Here is a 19,241-nt window from a genome sequence, read left to right as displayed (position 1 = left end):
GAAATATCCCCTTCTATATCTCTTGTATAAAAAAAATATATTCTTTTTTGTCCTTACTTTACTAGCTGAACTTAGAGTATCTCCAAGGGATTAGACAAAAGAGTAGGCAAGCCTTATTTGCATTGCCACATCAGCATTTTCATGCTCTTAGGGAGTAAGTAAATAGGTAGGCAAAATATACCTACTCTCCCCAACAAGGCAATGTTGTCTACTTCATGAGGCAAATGGGTAGGCAACATGCCACCTAAGAGCATCTCCAAGGGAAGAGGCAAATGAAATAGGCAAAATTGTACTATAATAACCTAGGTGGCATGTTGCCTACCCATTTACCTCATGAAAAAGTTGGTTATTCTAAGGAATTAGGCAATGCAAGTCTACAAATCATTATTATATTATTTATTTTTATCTTTTACATTTACAATTATATTTTATAGAAAGCATGTAAGAGAGTGGAGTTGATATTTTATTATAAAAAACAAGTGGAGCCCAATATACCTCTTCACTTTGAAGTAGGTAATATTGCCTTGTTGGGGAAAATAGGTATATTTTGCCTACCCATTTGGGTCTTCACTTGGAGCATGAAAATGCTAATGTGGCAAGGCAAATGACGTTTACCTACTCTTTTTGCCTCTTACCTTGGAGATGCTCTAAGTTGTTGTATTCACTACTAGAAATATGGCTACTAGCCACTGATTATTTAGATACAAATTCATAAAAGTGCCTTATGAATTTTTTTTTTTTTTTGGATACTAATTCTCCCACCATGCCTATTAAAGGTATTTGGGATAGACATTGGTGTCTAATACAGAAAAGTAATTTTCATTATTTTTCCTTAATAATTGGGCATTTTTATTAGTCCCAACTTGTCAAAAGAAACTGGCTCCCTTCACTCAGCTACTTTGGCATTTGGCCTTAAATTGGATACTGATTGCTTTTGTTAGTTTCTCCCGTTGGATATTTTCACATAGCGCAATGTTAAAACACATTTTTTATTTCTCAACTTCAAACACGTGGACATAAGCAAAAGAGAGAAAAAAGAATTCTTTGTTTCACTTCTCTCTCTCTCTCTCTCTCTCTCTCTCTCTCTCCTCTTTTCTCTTATTCTCTTTGCGTGAATCACAAAGCCATCTGGCCACAAAAGACTAGGCTGCGGCTTGAGATCCCGATCTGGAAATTGAAGAGTTGGAGCAGTGTGACTTGGTAAGATGCCTATCTAAAAGTTGATGAGAGAAAATCTGGGACAAATACTGTGATGGTTTCGTTATGGAAGAAGGCGCTGATGAACTGGTTATTGAAAAATCATAATATCACTCTTCTTCAGTGTGCCTTTATTTATTTATTTTGGTTCCAACATCTGATTTTGACTTTGGTATGATATATATTTATATATGGCTGTTACTGAATGCTTTTTTTCTTTTTCTTTTTTAATTTTTGAGGAAAGGTAATGGAGAGCTTGGAAAGCGCATTGAACAGAGGAGCTTCAAAATCTTTGTAAGAAATTTTTTGTATAATTATTTTTTATAAAATTTGGTTTTAGTTTAGTTACATTAACCTGTTCATTATTTTTTTCAGCTCCTTCACACCATTGGAGCAACCCTAGATCTAAAAGAAGAAAACGCCAGGATCACCTAACGATCCAAAGGAAATACTGTAAGGCTCATATATAGTTGCATAGTCTCTATTGCTTAATGGAGACAATTTATTGTCTCTAAAATCAACTTAGGAGACAAATTCATATCAGTGGCTAGTGTGTGTTTTTTAAATAGTGATTACAATTTTGCCTACTTCATTTGCATACTCCTTCTTATGTTTTGTTTCACTTCAAATTTCTGGCATTTCCAATTTCTACACAAATCGTGTGTGATTGGCTACACTGTTCTACCTTTATTCCTTATTCTTTTTCTCTTTTGCTTTTTCTTTAATATTATGTTTCCTCTTTACTTTACTACTAAGGTTGGTGATGAAGCTAATTGGTTTCATCACTTTAATTTTCTGGCATGTCCACTTCTTACACAAGTAGTTTTACTTCATCAAACTTCAAACCACGACGACCCCGAATTCATGAACAAGATGAAGAAAGCCTTCACCACCCCAACATCCCTTGATCGTGAACTTGAGCCATCGCCGGTTATGAAAGAGTCAGTGACAGCCGTGGAGAAGATCGTCGGCTACAGCTTCAAGAACAAGAGGCTTCTAGAAGAAGCTCTCACCCACCCCTCCGTCCCTGGGTCCGCTTCGTATCAACGCCTCGAGGTCCTCGGCGACAGCGTTCTGAACCACGCAGTCACCAACTACTTCTTTTGTATGGCTGACCGCCGGAAGTTCAACCAAGACCAAATCACTAAGCTACGCTCCGCTAACGCTGGCAACCTCAAGCTCGCCCGCGTCGCTGTTCGCCTTGGGCTTTATCCCTACCTTCGCCGCTACAATACACCTGTTCTTGATGATAAGGTTATTTTCTTCTTCTTTTTTTATTTTTTTTATTTTTCTCAAGCGATTTCTGATTCTGAGCGGGACTTTACATTTTAGATGCCCATGGAATTTAGGTAGGCTTGATTTTTTTTTTTTAATTGATGTTGTGCCCTAAAATATGGTCAAATACCGCATTATTTCCCTAATAAAAGATTTGGGAAACAAGATGCAAAACGTGGGAGGGTAACATATTTTCAACAACACTAATATCATTAAACCTTTTTTTGTATTTTTTTTTTGTGCTTGAAGAATATTTGTTAATTATTAATTAATTGTTATTTTAGTTGTGTAAAGCAGAACTAGGCTTGGTTTTTCGGACGGAATGCATCGGAATCAAAATATTCTAATTTCTTCCAAAAAAAAAATTCAGAATTTCAACATCGGAATGCGGAAAATTCGGAATTTTCAGAAATTTTGAAACAACTTGTCTGTCTATTATATGCTAGCATTTATATATTGTTATCTTTAAGGAACAACTTGTGTGTAGTCTAACATTGAAACTCCATTATATTTTGGAGTGCGGAATTTTCGGAATTTTGAAATACATTTCAATTCAAATCCAAATTTTTTCGTAATTTTTGGATGTTGATTTGAACTTTCCAAAATCAGAAATTTTCAGATCGAATTTGACCAGAATTTCCGGTCGAACTTGCACCCCTATGCAGAACGTAATCCACAAAAAGACAAGGTTTTGAATTGTATTAAAGTTCGCCTGTTTCTTTTGAGTTGTCGCTAGCAAGTGAGCATTATGTGATGCAATTACATTAATGACTGACAACTACTCGCGTGTGTGAGCAATACTCCTTAACAATTGTTTTGTTTTGCTATTTGGTGAAAGGGGAGTCGAAGGCCAAACGAATACGAATAACAAATACGCACAAAAAATTTGTTTTAACATCGGCGTGATTGTTTATATTTCACTAACCGTGCTTTCGCGGTTTGTTTAAAACATTATTGGTTGTTAACTAATTGTTCTTTCTTTGGGTTTTATGAGCAAGTTTTTTTTTAAAATTATTTATTTTTTAAAGCTTAGGTTAAGGAGTTTATCGAAGCAGTAATTAATGGAGAAGACGAGACGGGGCTTGTACATAAGGTTCTTGCAGATATTGTTGAGTCCGTGGCAGCTGCTATTTACGTTGACTTGAAATTTGATCTCGATAAACTATGGATGGTGTGTATTTATTTTACCTTCGAATTTTATTTAACATGAAAGTGGAGAAGTGTTGTTAAGTTTGTAAACGCTTGGAAGTTGGGGCATGACTATGTATGTATATAACCTATGAATTTTTGTTGTTTTCTATGTAGATATTTAAGCCTCTTTTGGAGCCTATATATACTCTTGAAGACTTGCGTGGTCGCCCCATGGCAATATTGCATGACTTTTGCCTGAAGAACGGGAGGCGCCTTGAGATCAAGCTGAAGCCAAGAGATGAGACTGAAAATATAAGTATTGCTGGTGTCTATGTTGATGACGTGCTTGTTGGCTCGGGTTCTTCTAAGGGGAATAGTAATGCAAGGCAGAATGCTGCTAAAGAGGCTGTACATAAGTTGTCGCAATCGATGGTTGTAAACGATGGGTCCTTCGAAGGTATTCCAGCTGGAAACGACAGGTCATTTCGTATTGAAGAAGCGATACAAATGTTGCATGTGCTTTGTGTCAAGAAGAGGTTGCTTAAACGTCCAGACTACAAGTAAGAAATTTTACTTTATCATGATCATAAAGTATTCGTAAACGAAGAGCAAAAGAAACGTTATCTAGCTGGAATTATGCTGTAAATTCTATTGTTAACTCGATCCATATTTGTTTTTCTATTGCAGAGAAGAGAACGTGTTAGGCCCTCCACATGAGAGGAAATATTTATACTCAGTTAAAGTGGTAACTTCAGATGGTTCCTTGCAATCTGTGAAGGGAGATGAAAAGTCAAGAAAAAAATGTGCAATGAATTCTGCAGCTTACAAGATGTTCCTTGCTTTACAAGAATATGATAATATGATCAACACCATAAAGTTTTATAGAATGACCAACAGAAAAGAAGCTGATCGTATGATCAACACCAAAGAAGCTGATTGCAAGATCAAGACAAAGGAATCTGATTCCATGTTGGGTAATATTGCCTCACTACTCTACACACTGGGGGCTAAGGCCTACAGGGTGATAATAAGTCTCTTGTATTTTTGAGTGAACCTAGTTTGTTTCTGCTTAAGTCTGTTACTTACACTAGTTATTGTCTCTGTTTTGGTGAAATTAGTTGGTTCTTTTGCTAAGGGGATAAGTAATTTCTATTAAGGGTAATGCGATGGAGGTATCCTTCGATTTACCTATACATGTATAAATTCCCATAGCCAGACTTGGCAAGGCATGAGTGAAGAAGATAATCTCATTTTCTCTATAATTTCTATATATAGTTTTCTCTTCCAAAATCTTCCACACTTGCACCACTATATGTGCTTAATTGTATATGTGGTAGGTTCCTCTACCTGCTACATTTGAACCTGTAACACTTGGTTTGTGCTCGTAGGTTTTAGATTGCTTGGAGTAAAAATTGCATATACGTGTACATGTTTGTTTTCTTTTTGGTAAATTGTACCCATCCTCAATCACATGGTCTAGCATCCATCACCAGAAATGAAACAATCGGGATCAACCGTGGAGCAAATCCTGGGCTACAATTTCGAGAACAAGAGGCTTCTAGAAGAAGCTCTGACCCACTCCTCCTTTTAAATCCCGGGTATAATAGTGACTCTCCCAAGAATTAATTGTTCCTTTCTTTTAAATTTTTTTTCTTTTCTGTTTGCTTCTCTGTTTTGTATGTGAAAGGAATTTTTTTTTTTTTTTGGGGTTTGTGTTGGAACAGCTTAGTTATTTCAGAAGGATTAAAATTTGTCTTTCCTTTAGCGATAGCAGAATTTGGTGAAAAAAAATAGAAGGTTTAGAATTGTGTGAAAATTTGTTATTTGTATATGAGGGTGAATTTTAAAAACAGGGGAAGGTCTTTTTTTAGTTATTAGTTTAATCTTCCCTGTTTTTCTCGGTAAATTTTCTTAAAAAGGATTTGGATTTTTTATTAAATGGTTTGAACTCCTAAAGGTTTAAAAAGAAATGAAAAGCTTGATTTGCTAAATTTGTAATAGAGTTTAGCAATTTGGCCATAGACTATAGTACAACCTTCGAACTTTTGTTGTTGCTGAATAAATTTGTAGAGCCTCAGGGGTCTATTGGAGCTTATAGTTACTCTTGAAGATTTGCAAAGTCAATTGCGACCGGTGACAAAGTTGTTTGACCAGAAGCATTGGAAGCATGTTGATATCAAGCATTGGAGAGATAAGACCAAGAGCATTACTAGTTGTATGTGGATGACCAATTAATTGTTACTTCGGGTTCTTCGCACAAAGGCTCCTAAATCCATCCCGAGCCTTTTCTTCCACCTCTCCTCTCCAATCCTCGATCAAACTTGATGGGTCGTTTGAAGTTATTGTTGGGATGAATGGGTTATTTCATATTGAAGAAGCAAAACAGAAGTTGCATGAGCTTTGTGACAAGAGGAAGTAGCCTAAACCAATATACAAGTATGAATCTTTACCTTTTGATGATTTTAAGTGTGTTAGAATTATGTTGTTAATTCTATTTGTTAAGCAGAGCCATATTGGTTTTTCTGTTGCAGCATTGAGAAAGATGAAGGTCCTTCATATGAGAAGAGATTTGTGTCCTCAGTTAAAATTGCAACTAGAGATGGTGTGCTATGCATGAAGGGAGATGAAAAGTCAAGAATAAAGGATGCGGACAATTCTGCAGCTTCCTTGATGATCCGGGGCTTTACATGAATCTGGTTATATATGTAACATCCCGGTCCAAAATGAATTTGTTGCTTCAGGTTCTTCTGAACATAAGGAATTTGCCAAGCTTGATTGAAAATACCTGTAGGACGACTAAGAAAAGCCTAGAGGGGGGTGAATAGGCTTATTCAAATTTATTAGCAATAAATAACAATAGACTTTCGAAGCAGGATTGATATGGGTTATCAATCCTGAGATGTGCAGTGCTGAAAGTAAAAGAACACGCAGATGTTTATTTTACGTGGTAAAACCCCACCTCTGGGGAAAATCCACGGGACTCCTTAGTCCAGAACAAATCCACTATAGAATTGAAATTACAAGAGATACTCACACAATTATCCTAGACTCAATCTAGATAAAGTTTACCGACTTCTGTGTAATTCAACTTCTGTCACGGGATGATCTTCAAAGCTCCTTACGTTGAACGCAATACTGGTCACGATTGCTTCAAACTCACCGGAGGATAAATGCCACAACGATTTTGGTGCCCTCAACCATATGAGTCACCGACATGCATATGTATGCAATTATGAATGATGAAAGAATTCAATAAATCACCGAGCAACGTAAGGGCACTTGATGATTTACTGAAGAAAAATAAACACAGCAGCTTTTGCACAAATATAATCAATATGCTCTGCAAATTAAAACGTCAAAAGCTGCATCAATGAAACAGTGGTCACTTCTCTTTAATCAACACGAGTTTTCTCTCCCAAGGAGAGAAACCTCATAGACCAAGACGTCTATTCAATTAGGACTTGCAAACCTGATCCAACCAGGTTTCTACATAAAGTGCCAACACGTCAGCTTGCCAAAAGCTATCCAATTGTGAATATAACTTCTGACCCAAATAGGAATATAAATCCTAATTCAATATGGTGTCTTAGTGAAGACACCAATCAGCTACTTTTACAAATAAAGAATTCTCTCCTAAAACAAGGTAATTAGGAGATACACAAAGTTCACGTTACTATAGGAAAAGCTAATAATGCAACCTAACTCACAAGGACAATGAAAATAACTTCAGCCATAAATTCTATTTTGAATGCATGATTATGTGATGATTTACCTGTTGTCAAGTTTCTCATATGGTCAGGTCATGCCTCAGAAGTACGTGGTTGAAAGAGTTGAGCCAAACACGTCCAGTGACAATTTGTTACAAACTAATGTTCAACCTATGCTAAAGTCTAGGAAATGCCAATACAAAAATTCGTACTAACATTGATGCTGCTAAGGTAGCTGTGAATAAGTTATTGCCATCGATGGGTGTAAATGATGAGTTGTTTGAAGGTGTTGTCTTAATGGATGGGTCATTTCATATTGAAGAAGCAAAACAGAAGTTGCGAGAGATTTGTGACCAAAAGAAGTGGCCTAGACCAATTTACCAGCATGAATCTTTACGTTATCATGATTTTTCTGTTGTCAATTCTATTTGTTAAGCAGAGCCATATTGGTTTTTCTGTTGCGGCATTGAGAAAGATGAAGGTCCTTCACATGAGAAGAGATTTATGTCCTCAGTTAAAATTGCAACTATGGATGGGGTGCTATACATGAAGGGAGATGAAAAGTCGAGAGTAAGAGATGCGGACAATTCTGCAGCTTCCTTGATGATCCGGGCTTTACAAGAAGATTGTTGTATATGACGCAACGCTCTTGTAGCATTTGAAGGCATAGGTTGGATGGAAATTTACCTATTTAAATTTTAGAGAAAGCAAGAATTGCCATGGACTTTTGGAAATTGCTGTGTTTCAATGCCTCATGGATGCTAAGGATTTGAGGCTTTAACGTTTGGTTTGTGCTTGTAAATTTCAGATGGTCCAAAGCTCACCTTCAATGTAAAAAGCCTTTAACGTTTGGTTTGGCGGACGCTCTTAATTTTAAATTTACCTGCAAGCTTCTCTGGCATTCCCACAATTTACATGCTAGTTTGTACTCGCATGCAGAGTACAGAGCCCAAGCGTTTAAACATTCCAAACGACAACACAAAAATTAAACTCTGTCGTTCTCTCAGCTCTCAGAAAAACAAGGGCAGATTAGTCAGAGTATTTTTAAATTCAAAATTCTCAACCCTCCAATTCGATCATGGGATACTGATTTTTCATCAGCCAATTCCCAACATAACATGAGCCCTGTTTCTCTATGACTCATTAGCACAGTGTGTGAGAAACCACCCTTATATCACTTGTATAAAAAAAACGAAAAAAAAAAAAAATTTCTTTTTGGTCCTTGCTCTACTAGCTGAACTCAATTTTCTAGCATCCTTTTGGACCATTTCCACACAAATCGTGGGTTATTGGCTACACTATTCTACCTTTACTCTTTACTCTTTTTCTCTTTTGCTTTTTCTTCAATATTATGTTTGCTCTCTAAGCTAATTGGTTTCATCACTTTATCAAACTTCAAACCCCGAATTCATCAACAAGATGAAGGTCTTCACCACCCCAACATCCCTTGATCGTGTACTCGAGCCATCACCGGACATGAAAGAATCAGTGATGGCCGTGGAGAAGATCGTAGGCTACAACTTCAAGAACAAGAAGCTTCTAGAAGAAGCTCTCACCCACCCCTCCTTCACTGGGTCCGCGTCCTATCAACGCCTCGAGGTCCTCGGCGACAGCGTTCTAAACCATGCAGTGACCAACTACTTCTTTTGTATGGCTGACCACCAAAAGTTCACCCAAGGCCAAATCACTAAGCTACGCTCCGCCAATGCTAAGAACCTCAACCTCGCCCGCGTTGCCGTTCGTCATGGGCTTTATCGCTACCTTCGCCGAAATGCACCTGATCTTGATGATCAGGTCTTTTTCTTTTTAATTTTAGCCAAGCGTTTTCTGATTCTGAGTGTGATTGTTTAAATTTTGACTAACCTTTCTTTTTTCATTTTAAACTTTTAGGTTAGGGAGTTCACTGAAGCTGTAATTAATGGAGAAGAGATGGTTGAGTCTGAAGAAGCCAAGGTTCTTGCAGATATTGTTGAGTCCGTGGCAGCTGCTATTTACATCGAGTTGAATTTTGATCTCGATAAACAATGGATGGTGTGTATTTTTATTTATCTTCTTTAATTTAACATGAAAGCGTGAAAACTTTTGTTTATAAGTTTGTAAATGCGTGGAAGTTGGGATATATAACTTATGAATTTTTGTTGTTTGCCTGTTGTGCTTTTGTAGAAATTTAAGCCTCTTTTGGATCCTATATTTACTCTTGAAAACTTGCATGTTCACCCCACGACAGCATTGAATGAGTTTTGCCAGAAGAACGGGAAGGGCTATGAAATCAAGCTGCGGCCGAGATATGAGACCCGAAATGTAAGTATTGCTGATGTCTATGTTGATGGCGAGTTTATTGCCTCAGGTTCGTCACACAAGAAGAAAGGTGCAAAGGGTAACGCTGCTAAAGAAGCTATAAATAAGTTGTGTCAATCGGTGGTTGTTGACGATGGGTCGTTCCAAGGTAGTGCAGTTGGAAATAACATGTCATTTCGTATTGAAGAAGCGATTAATGGGTTGCATGTGCTTTGTGTCAAGAAGAGGTTGCCTAAACCTCCAGAATACAAGTATGAATCTTTACTTTATGAAACCCGTTATATATTGCTGGAATTATGTTGTAAATTCTAATGTTAACTAGATCCATAGTTGTTCTTCTATTGCAGAGAAGAGAATGTGTCTGGTCCTCCACATGAGAAGAAATATGTATACTCGGTTAAAGTGGTAACTTCAGATGGTACCGTGCAATCTGTGACGGGAGATGAAAAGTCAAGAAAAAAAAAAGCGATGAATTCTGCAGCTTACAAGATGATCCTTGTTTTACAAGAAGATGATAATATGTTCAACACCAGAGTCTTATAGAAGGATCAACAGCAAAGAAGCTAATAATATGGTCAACAGCAAAGAAGCTGATCGTATGATCAACACCAAAGCTTCTTATGATCAACAGCAAAGAAGCTGATCTTACTATAAAGACCAAAGAATCCAATTGCTTGATCAAGATCAAAGAATGGGATTGCATGATGGGTTATATTCCCTCACTCTACAAATTTGGGCTAGGGTGATAATAAGTCTCTTGGTTTCTTGTTTGAAGGGAATACGTCTGCTAGTTTGTTCATGCTTATGTATGTTACTTACACTAGTTATTGTCTCTGTTTTGTCCAACTTAGTTGGTTAGCTTTTGAGAAGGGGTTATAAGTAAATCCCTATTAAGGGTCATGAGGTGAAGGTCTCCTTCAATTTACCTATATATGTATAAATTCCTTTAGCCGGACTTGGCAAGGCATGTGAAGAAGATAATCTCATTTTCTCTATAATTTCTATAGTTTTATGTTCCAAAATCTTCCACACTTGCACCATTATATGTGCTTAATTGTATATGTGGTTCCTCTATCTACTGCCACAAGGGTCTTCTTGTTCAAAACGCTCAGGTGGACATATTCACTAACCCAAAAGAAAAGGCAAGAAAGAGGAAGGGGAGGGGGGGTCCTCCCCCCTCTATGGAGTTTTTCTTTGAGACTCACGTTGGGAAAAGAGTGGTTAGGGTTTTCAAAACTTAACCTGAAATTGGTTTCAAGTTCTACTTGCAAGTAAGCACCAATTGATTGATGATTTGATTTGAGAGTAGTTGTTAGTAATTGTAGCTGGATTATCATACTTGGATCCCACTCCATTTTTCATTCTTTAATCTTCTTGCTTCTAATATCGGCTTTATTTCTATATGTTGATCACACGAGAGGTTATCGAAACAGAGGTTGTAGTTATCCTAAACTATACAAGTGATAAGGTAGGAATTAAATAATTATCTCAAGATGAGATGTCGCTTGTATATGGCTGGTCTGTAAAACCCCCTAAGATTCTTGCAGATATTATAGAGTCTGCGACAGCTGCTATTTATGTTGACTTGAATTTTGATCTGGAGAAACTGTGGATGGTGTGTATCTTTATTTGCTTCTCTTTGTTTTAAACGAAAGTGAAAAGCTTGGTTTTGCTTAGTTTGTATAAAAGTTTTAGCAATTTGTCTATAGACTATAGTTTAACCTTTGAACTACTTTTGTAATTGTTGTGTATATTTGTAGATATTCTGGGGTCTGTCGGAGTCTATAGTTACTCTAACCGCAACCCGTGACAATGTTGTTTGAGCTTTGCCAGAAACATGGGAAGCATGTTGATATCAAACATTGGAGAGATAGAGGAAGAGTATTGCCAGTGTGTATGTTGATGGCGAATTTGTTGCTTTGGGTTCTTCTGAACATAAGGAATTTGCCAACAAGGACGGAACCATGAATTTTAATAGGGTTGGGCTAATAATAATTTTTTTTTCCAATGAGATATCTAACATAAGTTTGTACTATTCATAGCAGTCAAGATATCTTGAGATTTATTTTGTAATGCTCGACAAAGGCTATTAGTAAGTCCCATAATCTTTTCTAACAAATGCAAGACAACTATGAACTTGTAAGATGTCATCGCTTGGAAAGTACCAGTAGCCTCCCCATGTATAGAGTTAGTGGCTCCATCCTTAATCAAGGTCTCAACAATGGTACAAGATGCATTATACATATCTATTAAGTTCGAACAAGAATCATAATGAGATCCCCAACGAGTAGCTCTAGGCCAATGCAAGGTATCAATCCAGCTCCAGGCCGATGCAATGTACCAATCTGATTTACCCGTCTCATGTTCATTATGTCCAAACAAGAAATAGCACTATAAAGCTAGAGAAGCAAGCAATAATGCTAATGCAATAAGCACTCCAAAATATGCAATCCAACCTGCAGAAAGCAAAATATGTAATAGTTTTATATTGTATCTACTACCATACCATCAAGAAGTATAGGTAACATACATAAGCCAATATTTAACAGAAAACAAAAAAAACCAATAAGATTATAAATTATTTTACCTGAACCTGAACTTGACCGTATTGCAGCCTTGGTAGTTGGTAGAGTTCCAATTCAAAATTTCCTTAATTTCTCAATACCTGTAGAAACACATATAAACACAAATATTTGAAATAGCATTTTATCATTTACCTCTTGAGAGGAAATCAGTATTGGCTCATTCATTATCAAGTTCAAAGAGATGATGAGAGATTTTCGGTGGCCAAGAGAAAAGAAAACAGAGGCTTGATGTTAAGCCAAACAAGCCAAAGAAGAAAGCTGAAGGTTAATAGGGAGGAAAAGAGAAAGTCAGTGCAATGGGAAGAGATATACCAATATGTTATTTATTAGCTTATTATATTATAGACAACATGGAATGTGATGAGCTTTAATTGTTGTTTTTGTCAAAAGGGTTGGACTAATATCAAACAAAAGAAACAACACAAAACAAGGAGACATCAGCTGACATTAGGGATGATGAGCTAATATTTTCGGGAGTGAAAATAACGTATAAAATCTGCACTCAGTTTAGTATTTTACAATTTTTGCACTAGGCTGGAGCCCACTTGAGCCTGTACACAGTTCCGTAAGCTATCGCCATCCATGGGTGTAAATGATGAGTCGTTTGAAGGTGTAGTCTTAATGGATGGGTCATTTCATATTGAAGAAGCAAAACAGAAGTTGCAAGAGATTTGTGACCAGAAGATGTGGCCTAGACCAATTTACCAGTATGAATCTTTACGTTGTCATGATTTTTCTGTTGTTGTCAATTCTATTTGTTAAGCAGAGCCATATTGGTTTTTATGTTTCAGCATCGAGAAAGATGAAGGTCCTTCACATGAGAAGAGATTTGTGTCGTCAGTTAAAATTGCAACTATAGATGGGGTGCTATACATGAAGGGAGATGAAAAGTCGAGAATAAGATATGCAGACAATTCTGCAGCTTCCTTGGTGGTCCGGGCTTTACAAGAATACCGTTATATAGGACACAACGCTCTACCTACTGCATTTGAAGGCATAGGTTGGATGGAAATTTACATATTTAAACTTTAGAGAAAGCAAGAATTGCCATGGACTGTAGGAAATTGCTGTGTTTCAATGCCTGATGGATGCCAAGGATTTGAGCCTTTAACGTTTGGTTTGTGCTTGTAAATTTCAGACGGTCCAAAGCTCACCTTCAATGTAAAAAGCCTTTAACGTTTGCTTTGGCGGACGCACTTAATTTTAAATTTACCTGCAAGCTTCTCTGGCATTCCCACAATTTACAAGCTAGTTTGTACTCGCACGCAGAGTACAGAGCCCAAGTGCTTAAACACTCCAAACGACAACTCAAAAGTTAAACTCTGTCGTTCTCTCGGTTCTCATAAAATCAAGGACAGATTAGTCAGAGTATTTTTAAATTCAAAATTCTCAACCCCCAATTCGATCATAGGATGCTGATTTTTGATCACCCAATCCCCAAATGAGCCCTGTTTCTCTTTTTCTTTTTATTAAATAATCTTTTCGGTCTCACATTTTGAACCATTATGATACATTGGTAGTGTGTGTAAGAAATACCCCCTTCAATATCTCTTGTATAAAAAAAAATATATTCTTTTTTGTCCTTACTTTACTAGCTGAACTTAGAGCATTTCCAAGGGATTAGACAAAAGAGTATGCAAACCTTATTTGCATTGCCACATGAGCATTTTCATGCTCATAGGGAGTAGGTAAATAGGTGGGCAAAATATACCTACTCTCCCCAACAAGGCAATGTTGTCTACTTCATGAGGCAAATGGATAGGCAACATGCCACCTAAGAGCATCTCCAAGGGAAGAGACAAATGAAATAAGCAAAATTGTACTATAATAACCTAGGTGGCATGTTGCCTACCCATTTACCTCATGAAAGAGTTGTTTATTCTAAGGAACTAGGCAATGCAAGTCTACAAATCATTATTATATTATTTATTTTTATCTTTTACATTTACAATTATATTTTATAGAAAGCATGTGAGAGATGGGGTCGATGGGGGTTTTCCAGATTCACAATAGAGAAATGGGGACAATTCAGAACAGATACAACTGCACGAGAGAGAGAGAGAGAGAGAGAGAGAGAGAGAGAGAGAGAGAGAGAGAGAGAGAGAGAGAGAACTAAATTTCAGAAAAAGTGTTCTATGGGCAATAAGTGGACAATAAATATATATTTTTAGGTGGTATTTGCAAAATTTTTGGGGAGGCTTGGTATTTCCACTTAAAACTAAAAAATTGGTGGCATTTTGGGCTATTTCCCTTTTATTTTTTACGACTGAAAATGGATGCAAGTGAGAATAAATTTGGAGTTTTAGTCAGCCAATCCCTCTACGTGACAAACCTCGGGCTACACAGGTTCACCTTTATTCCTTTTCTCTTTTAACTTTTTCTTTAAAATATTCTCTTTCCTTTTACTTTTCCATTAGGTTTCTGGCATTTCCAATTCTTACACAAGTAGTTAGTTTTACATCAACACAACACGCATTCACCATCAAAGTTCAAATCAAACCACGATCCGGACGAATTCATCAACAAGACAAGATGAAGCTCTTCACCCGCCAACTCCAGCCATCACCGGAAATGAAAGAGCGAGTGACAGCCGTGGAGAGAATCGTAGGCTACGACTTCGTGGACAAGACGCTTCTAGAAGAAGCTCTCACCCACCCCTCCTCCTGTCGGCCCTATTCGTATCAACGCCTGGAGCTCCTCGGCGACAGCGCTCTCAACCACGCAGTGACAAAGTACTTATTTTGTGACAGCCGGAAGTTCAACGAAGACGAAATCACTAACCGACGCAAAGATACCGTTAGCAACCCCAACCTCGCCCGCATTGGTGCTCGGCTTCGGCTTTATGACTACCTTCTCCGCCACAATACACCTGATCTTGATGATCAGGTCTTTTCTTTTCCTTTTTCTTTTTCATGTCTCTCTTGCGATTTCTGTGTGGGACTTTGCTTTATTTGGGAAAAGAGAAAGCAAAACATTTTAGATGGAATTTAGTTGGTTTTGTTTTTTTTTCATTGATGTTTTTTTTATCTTGATAATGAGGTATTTTTTTCCTTCTTTTTCATGTTTCTCAAGCGATTTATGTGTGGGACTTTGCGTTAAGTGAAAAGAGAAAACAAAACATTTTAGGTGGAATTTAGTTTGGTATTTTAGTTGGATATTTATGTTTGCCAAGTATTAATTTTTTTTAATTCCTGTAAAGTGAGGACATAATTCATTGAAAGAGACAAATGTTTAGAATTGTACTACAGTAGTTGTCTTCTGAAAAAACAAAATGCCTTTTTCTTTTGAGCCAAGCTTCTTAACATGAACGGATGATAACAACTCACGCACGTGTGGGCAACTATCTTTAACATTTCTCTTGTTTAATTTTTGGTGAAAGGAAACCGAAGCCCAAACAAACAAAAATGACACATAAAAAAGTTGTGTGTACATCAGCGTGTGAGTGTTTATATTTCGACTAACTTTGCTTTTCAGCTTAAAACTTGGTTAAAAGATTTTTACTTGTTAGTTAATTGTTTTCATATTAGGTTTTATGAGAAATTTTTTAAATTTATTTCATAATTCTAGGTCGCGAAGTTTACAGAAGGAGTAATTAAAGGAAAAGATATGTCGGGGTTTCCAGGCTACAAGGTTCTTGCAGATGTTGTCGAGTCCGTGGCTGCTGCTGTTTACGTTGACTTGAATTATGATCTCAATGAGCTGTGGAAGGTGCGTATTTCTATTAGCTGGTTTTCTTTAGCATGGAAGTTGGAAGACTTTTGTTAAGTTTTTAAATGCTTGGAAGAACTATATCTCTATATATAACCTCTAAATTTTTATTATTTGCTATTCTTCATTTGTAGATATTTAAGCCTCTTTTGGATCTCGAAAAATCTGATTGCATGATGAAGACAAGGGAATCCGATTCCATGTTGGGTTATATTGCCTCACTACTCTACACACTTGGGGCTAAGGCCTATAGGGTGATAATAAGTCTCTTGGTTTTTTGTTTGAGGGGAATAATGCTGCTAGTTATCGTCTGTGTTTGGGCAAAATTAATTGATTGTTTCGCTTAGTAATTCCTATTAAGGGGGTGATGAGATGGAGGAGGTATCCTTCAATTTACCTATATATGTGTATAATTCCCTTAGCCAGACTTGGCAAGGCATGAGTGAACCTGTAACACTTGGTTTGTGCTCCTAGGTTTTGGATTGCCTGGAATAATAATTGCATATTTGTTTATATATGTGTTTTTTTTTAAATTTTTGTATATATCCGTTGGTCTCAGTTTCTTCTTTCCCTTTGGGTCTTTCCCTAAAATCAGAAATCCAAAATGGTAACTGAGTAAGAGCTATAACATTCAAAAATTAAATGCTAACCGTAAGAGATTTCTGTTAATAAATTAAAAAAACAAAGTTAAGTTATAGAAGAACTTTTGAGGCTTTCTTTCTCGGTAAGAAAGTTAGGTATAACCCAAAGGAAATGAATCCTGCAATCAACACTAAAAATTTAGCTAGTTACAATAAAATCCACATACTACTTGCTCACTAACTTGTTGAACGCTTGGTAGCTGCGTAAACAATAGAGAGGCTGAAGATTTAGGGCAAATGATTCTATTGAAGAATTCACTGCAATTAATTTCATTATATGTTCAAAAGCTAACTAATTAGTAAGTTAGTAAGGGCCTCACTAGGAACGTTTACGTAAAAGAGTGTGAGAAGTGGGCTAGCTTTAGTACATTGAGGTACTAAACCGGGAAACTTAGGCCTCGAAGGCTTTCTTTGTCAAGTGTTGGAATGCGTGTTTGCAAATATATCGAAATAAATATAATCTAACATATTTAAACTAGATTGATTTTAAGGCCATTGATCAGGGTCTTTAAATCAAATGGCGCCTCCTACTATTTTGGCTAATTCCACAATCCCTCAAAAGGCGGAACTCAAGAGTATTCTATCTTGCAATTGTTTTTGTCTTTTGTATTAGTTGCTGGTAAATTTTTGTATTCGTTTATCGAGGACCAAAGATTGACTTCCATTAACCATGCTCTGGTTGAACTATTGTTCTTTGTAATTTGATTAAAGTATTTTGGTTGTTCTTTGGATCAATCTTTAATGATTTCAATGGTCGGCGTTTGTTTGAATCAGTCCCTTTTAGCTGCCTAATGTTCTTGGTCTTGATAATTTGTTTCTTGTGATTATTCTTTATATGGGATTTTCTTGCTCAATTCTTATCCTTCCAGATTGATAGTTTTTTTTTTAGTAAAGAGAAAGACATCTTTTAGTTTTTTTCACATACATATTATAGTTTTTTTCACATACATAAAGAGAAAGACAGCTTTTAGTAAACGTGGACAGCTTTTAGTTTTTTTTACAGCTTTTATTTTCTTCTTTTTATTGTTTTGCAGTCTCATATATTTTTTTATATACGTATAATGTCACAACCGAGCATGTATGAAGGTAATGAAATGGAGAAAGAAGATATTGATGACGAAGAAATGAAGCTACATCAAATTGGCTATTAAAAGATTGGGAAAATTGTATTGGGTTTTACTTTTCTTTATTAAAATTATAATTTCTTTGGTATTGAATAATTTGGTTGAACTATTGAACTATTGCCATTGCTCATCATTCAATAAGTTGGTTGGTTAGCATCATAAAAGTAAAAAATCCATGTGGTCCTTTCAAATCTTATAAATTCTTATGATATAAATCTTTTAAAATCTAAACATAAACAATCTTGATTATAAAAATCTTTTAAAAAAATCTTATAAGTCATTACATTCCTAAATAGTCTTTTAAAATCCACTGGACTTATTTATCCATAAATAGTCTTTTAAAATCTCAATTCAATACACCCCCTTAGTGGGATGGGAAACTGCATATTACTTGGATCATCGCACCATAATAGGATATAAGGATATCACAAATAATAGAGAGAGTCCTTCTTCTACTCATTCACATTTTGATGTGAGTTCCCATATAATTTGGCCTGTAACAAATATGTAACCCCAAATATTATGGTGACACACCATTGTACTAGTTAAGTATTAACCCACCATGCTTGCTTAGTATATAGATCCAAACACAAATCTCATCATATTGGAATGTTGGCCATGTTTGTTCCTACCCTTGCAACATCCAATGTATAAAATGGATTCCTCTTAAACACAAGTACTATGCGTTTGGCCCTAATATCTAAGGCAAGCCTTTACAAGAGGGTTATGCTTAATTAGAATCCACCATGGTGGAAGGCCATGACTAGGCTTTCAAAAAGTCTATCGTTTATCCACTTAATTTAGAGATAATTGAGGGTTTTAATGGTCTCATCATTTTCATGCTTTAATCCAATTAAACTACTTGATGTTAAATACACATGATAAACTTTTTTTTATCTTTTGGAAACCTATAAACCTTTTTGAAATTAATTAAAAAACTGAATTAATCTAAAAATATTAAAAATTCATTCAAGTAAATCATAACATTAGAGAAAGGCTTAGGAAAAAAAAACTTGAAAAGAAGGGATGGAGGTTGTCGGGGAGGGAAGGACCCAGCAACGGAGAGGTCGGAAGGAGAGGCATGACCGAAGTGGGAGAGATGGAGAGAGAGGAGTGGGGCGATGACCGGATGAGCAGAGATTGGGGTGGAGATGGGTTGGAAAATCTGGGTGAGCAACTGGCTGGGATGGGGTAAATGGCTAGGGATGGTGGGGGGTAGGGGTTGTTCTTGTGAGAGGAAGAGAGAGATATATATATATATATATATATTAAGGGGTGAGGTAGATCAGAGTTGGGGTGGTGGGTTGTTGTTGGGGAGAAAGAGAAGAGAGAACAATGGTGGCTGGCGGTTGGGATTGGAGGTGGTGTCTTCCATATTTTGACTTTTTAGTTTTAGGTTTTTTTTTTAAATTTTATTTATTTATTAAGTTAACTTATTTATCTCTTTCAAATTGTATTCAAATAGTTATGTTTTTTTAAAATTATTTTTAAAATTATTTTAACAAAAAATTTAACGGAAATACTAAAATACACTTAAAATGGGTGGAAAATTGGATGATGTTAAAGTCAGATGAC

At 36.3% G+C, this 19,241-nt stretch overlaps 3 protein-coding genes and 1 pseudogene across 9 annotated transcripts; all 4 read left to right on the top strand.

The window, feature by feature from the left end:
- The first annotated feature begins 1,041 nt into the window (after positions 1-1,041).
- Positions 1,042-6,626, top strand: LOC110752833 (ribonuclease 3-like protein 2). Of its 6 annotated transcripts, none has more exons than XM_088251633.1 (10): positions 1,042-1,200; positions 1,442-1,491; positions 1,573-1,650; positions 2,021-2,451; positions 3,506-3,643; positions 3,778-4,163; positions 4,291-4,577; positions 5,097-5,201; positions 5,682-6,039; positions 6,135-6,626. In XM_088251633.1, the coding sequence occupies exons 4-8, from the start codon at positions 2,062-2,064 to the stop codon at positions 5,192-5,194; spliced, it is 1,299 nt and encodes a 432-aa protein (XP_088107759.1). In that variant the 5' UTR covers positions 1,042-1,200; positions 1,442-1,491; positions 1,573-1,650; positions 2,021-2,061; the 3' UTR covers positions 5,195-5,201; positions 5,682-6,039; positions 6,135-6,626. The 6 variants fall into 6 exon arrangements, with proteins under 6 accessions (XP_088107759.1, XP_088107760.1, XP_088107763.1 ...); XM_088251634.1 differs by having other exon boundaries at positions 5,674-6,039; XM_088251637.1 differs by having other exon boundaries at positions 4,992-5,201.
- Positions 6,627-8,566: 1,940 nt separating this feature from the next.
- Positions 8,567-10,630, top strand: LOC110752848 (ribonuclease 3-like protein 2). Of its 2 annotated transcripts, none has more exons than XM_088251639.1 (4): positions 8,567-9,104; positions 9,201-9,341; positions 9,474-9,859; positions 9,939-10,630. In XM_088251639.1, the coding sequence occupies exons 1-4, from the start codon at positions 8,730-8,732 to the stop codon at positions 10,015-10,017; spliced, it is 981 nt and encodes a 326-aa protein (XP_088107765.1). In that variant the 5' UTR covers positions 8,567-8,729; the 3' UTR covers positions 10,018-10,630. The 2 variants fall into 2 exon arrangements, with proteins under 2 accessions (XP_088107765.1, XP_088107764.1); XM_088251638.1 differs by having other exon boundaries at positions 8,572-9,104; positions 9,956-10,630.
- LOC148295011 (ribonuclease 3-like protein 2) lies at positions 10,180-13,225 on the top strand (annotated as a pseudogene).
- A 1,319-nt stretch (positions 13,226-14,544) lies between these two features.
- Positions 14,545-16,416, top strand: LOC110752835 (ribonuclease 3-like protein 2). The gene is made up of 3 exons (XM_021953577.2): positions 14,545-15,079; positions 15,761-15,901; positions 16,036-16,416. Exons 1-3 carry the CDS (start codon positions 14,726-14,728, stop codon positions 16,246-16,248), a joined length of 708 nt encoding a protein of 235 aa, XP_021809269.1. The 5' UTR covers positions 14,545-14,725; the 3' UTR covers positions 16,249-16,416.
- The last annotated feature ends 2,825 nt before the right edge of the window (positions 16,417-19,241 follow it).

This window comes from Prunus avium, chromosome 4 (genome assembly GCF_965620075.1).
Source record: "Prunus avium chromosome 4, drPruAviu1.hap1.1, whole genome shotgun sequence".
Classification (NCBI taxonomy): Eukaryota; Viridiplantae; Streptophyta; class Magnoliopsida; order Rosales; family Rosaceae; genus Prunus; species Prunus avium.
This window is presented reverse-complemented; position numbering and strand designations above follow the sequence as displayed.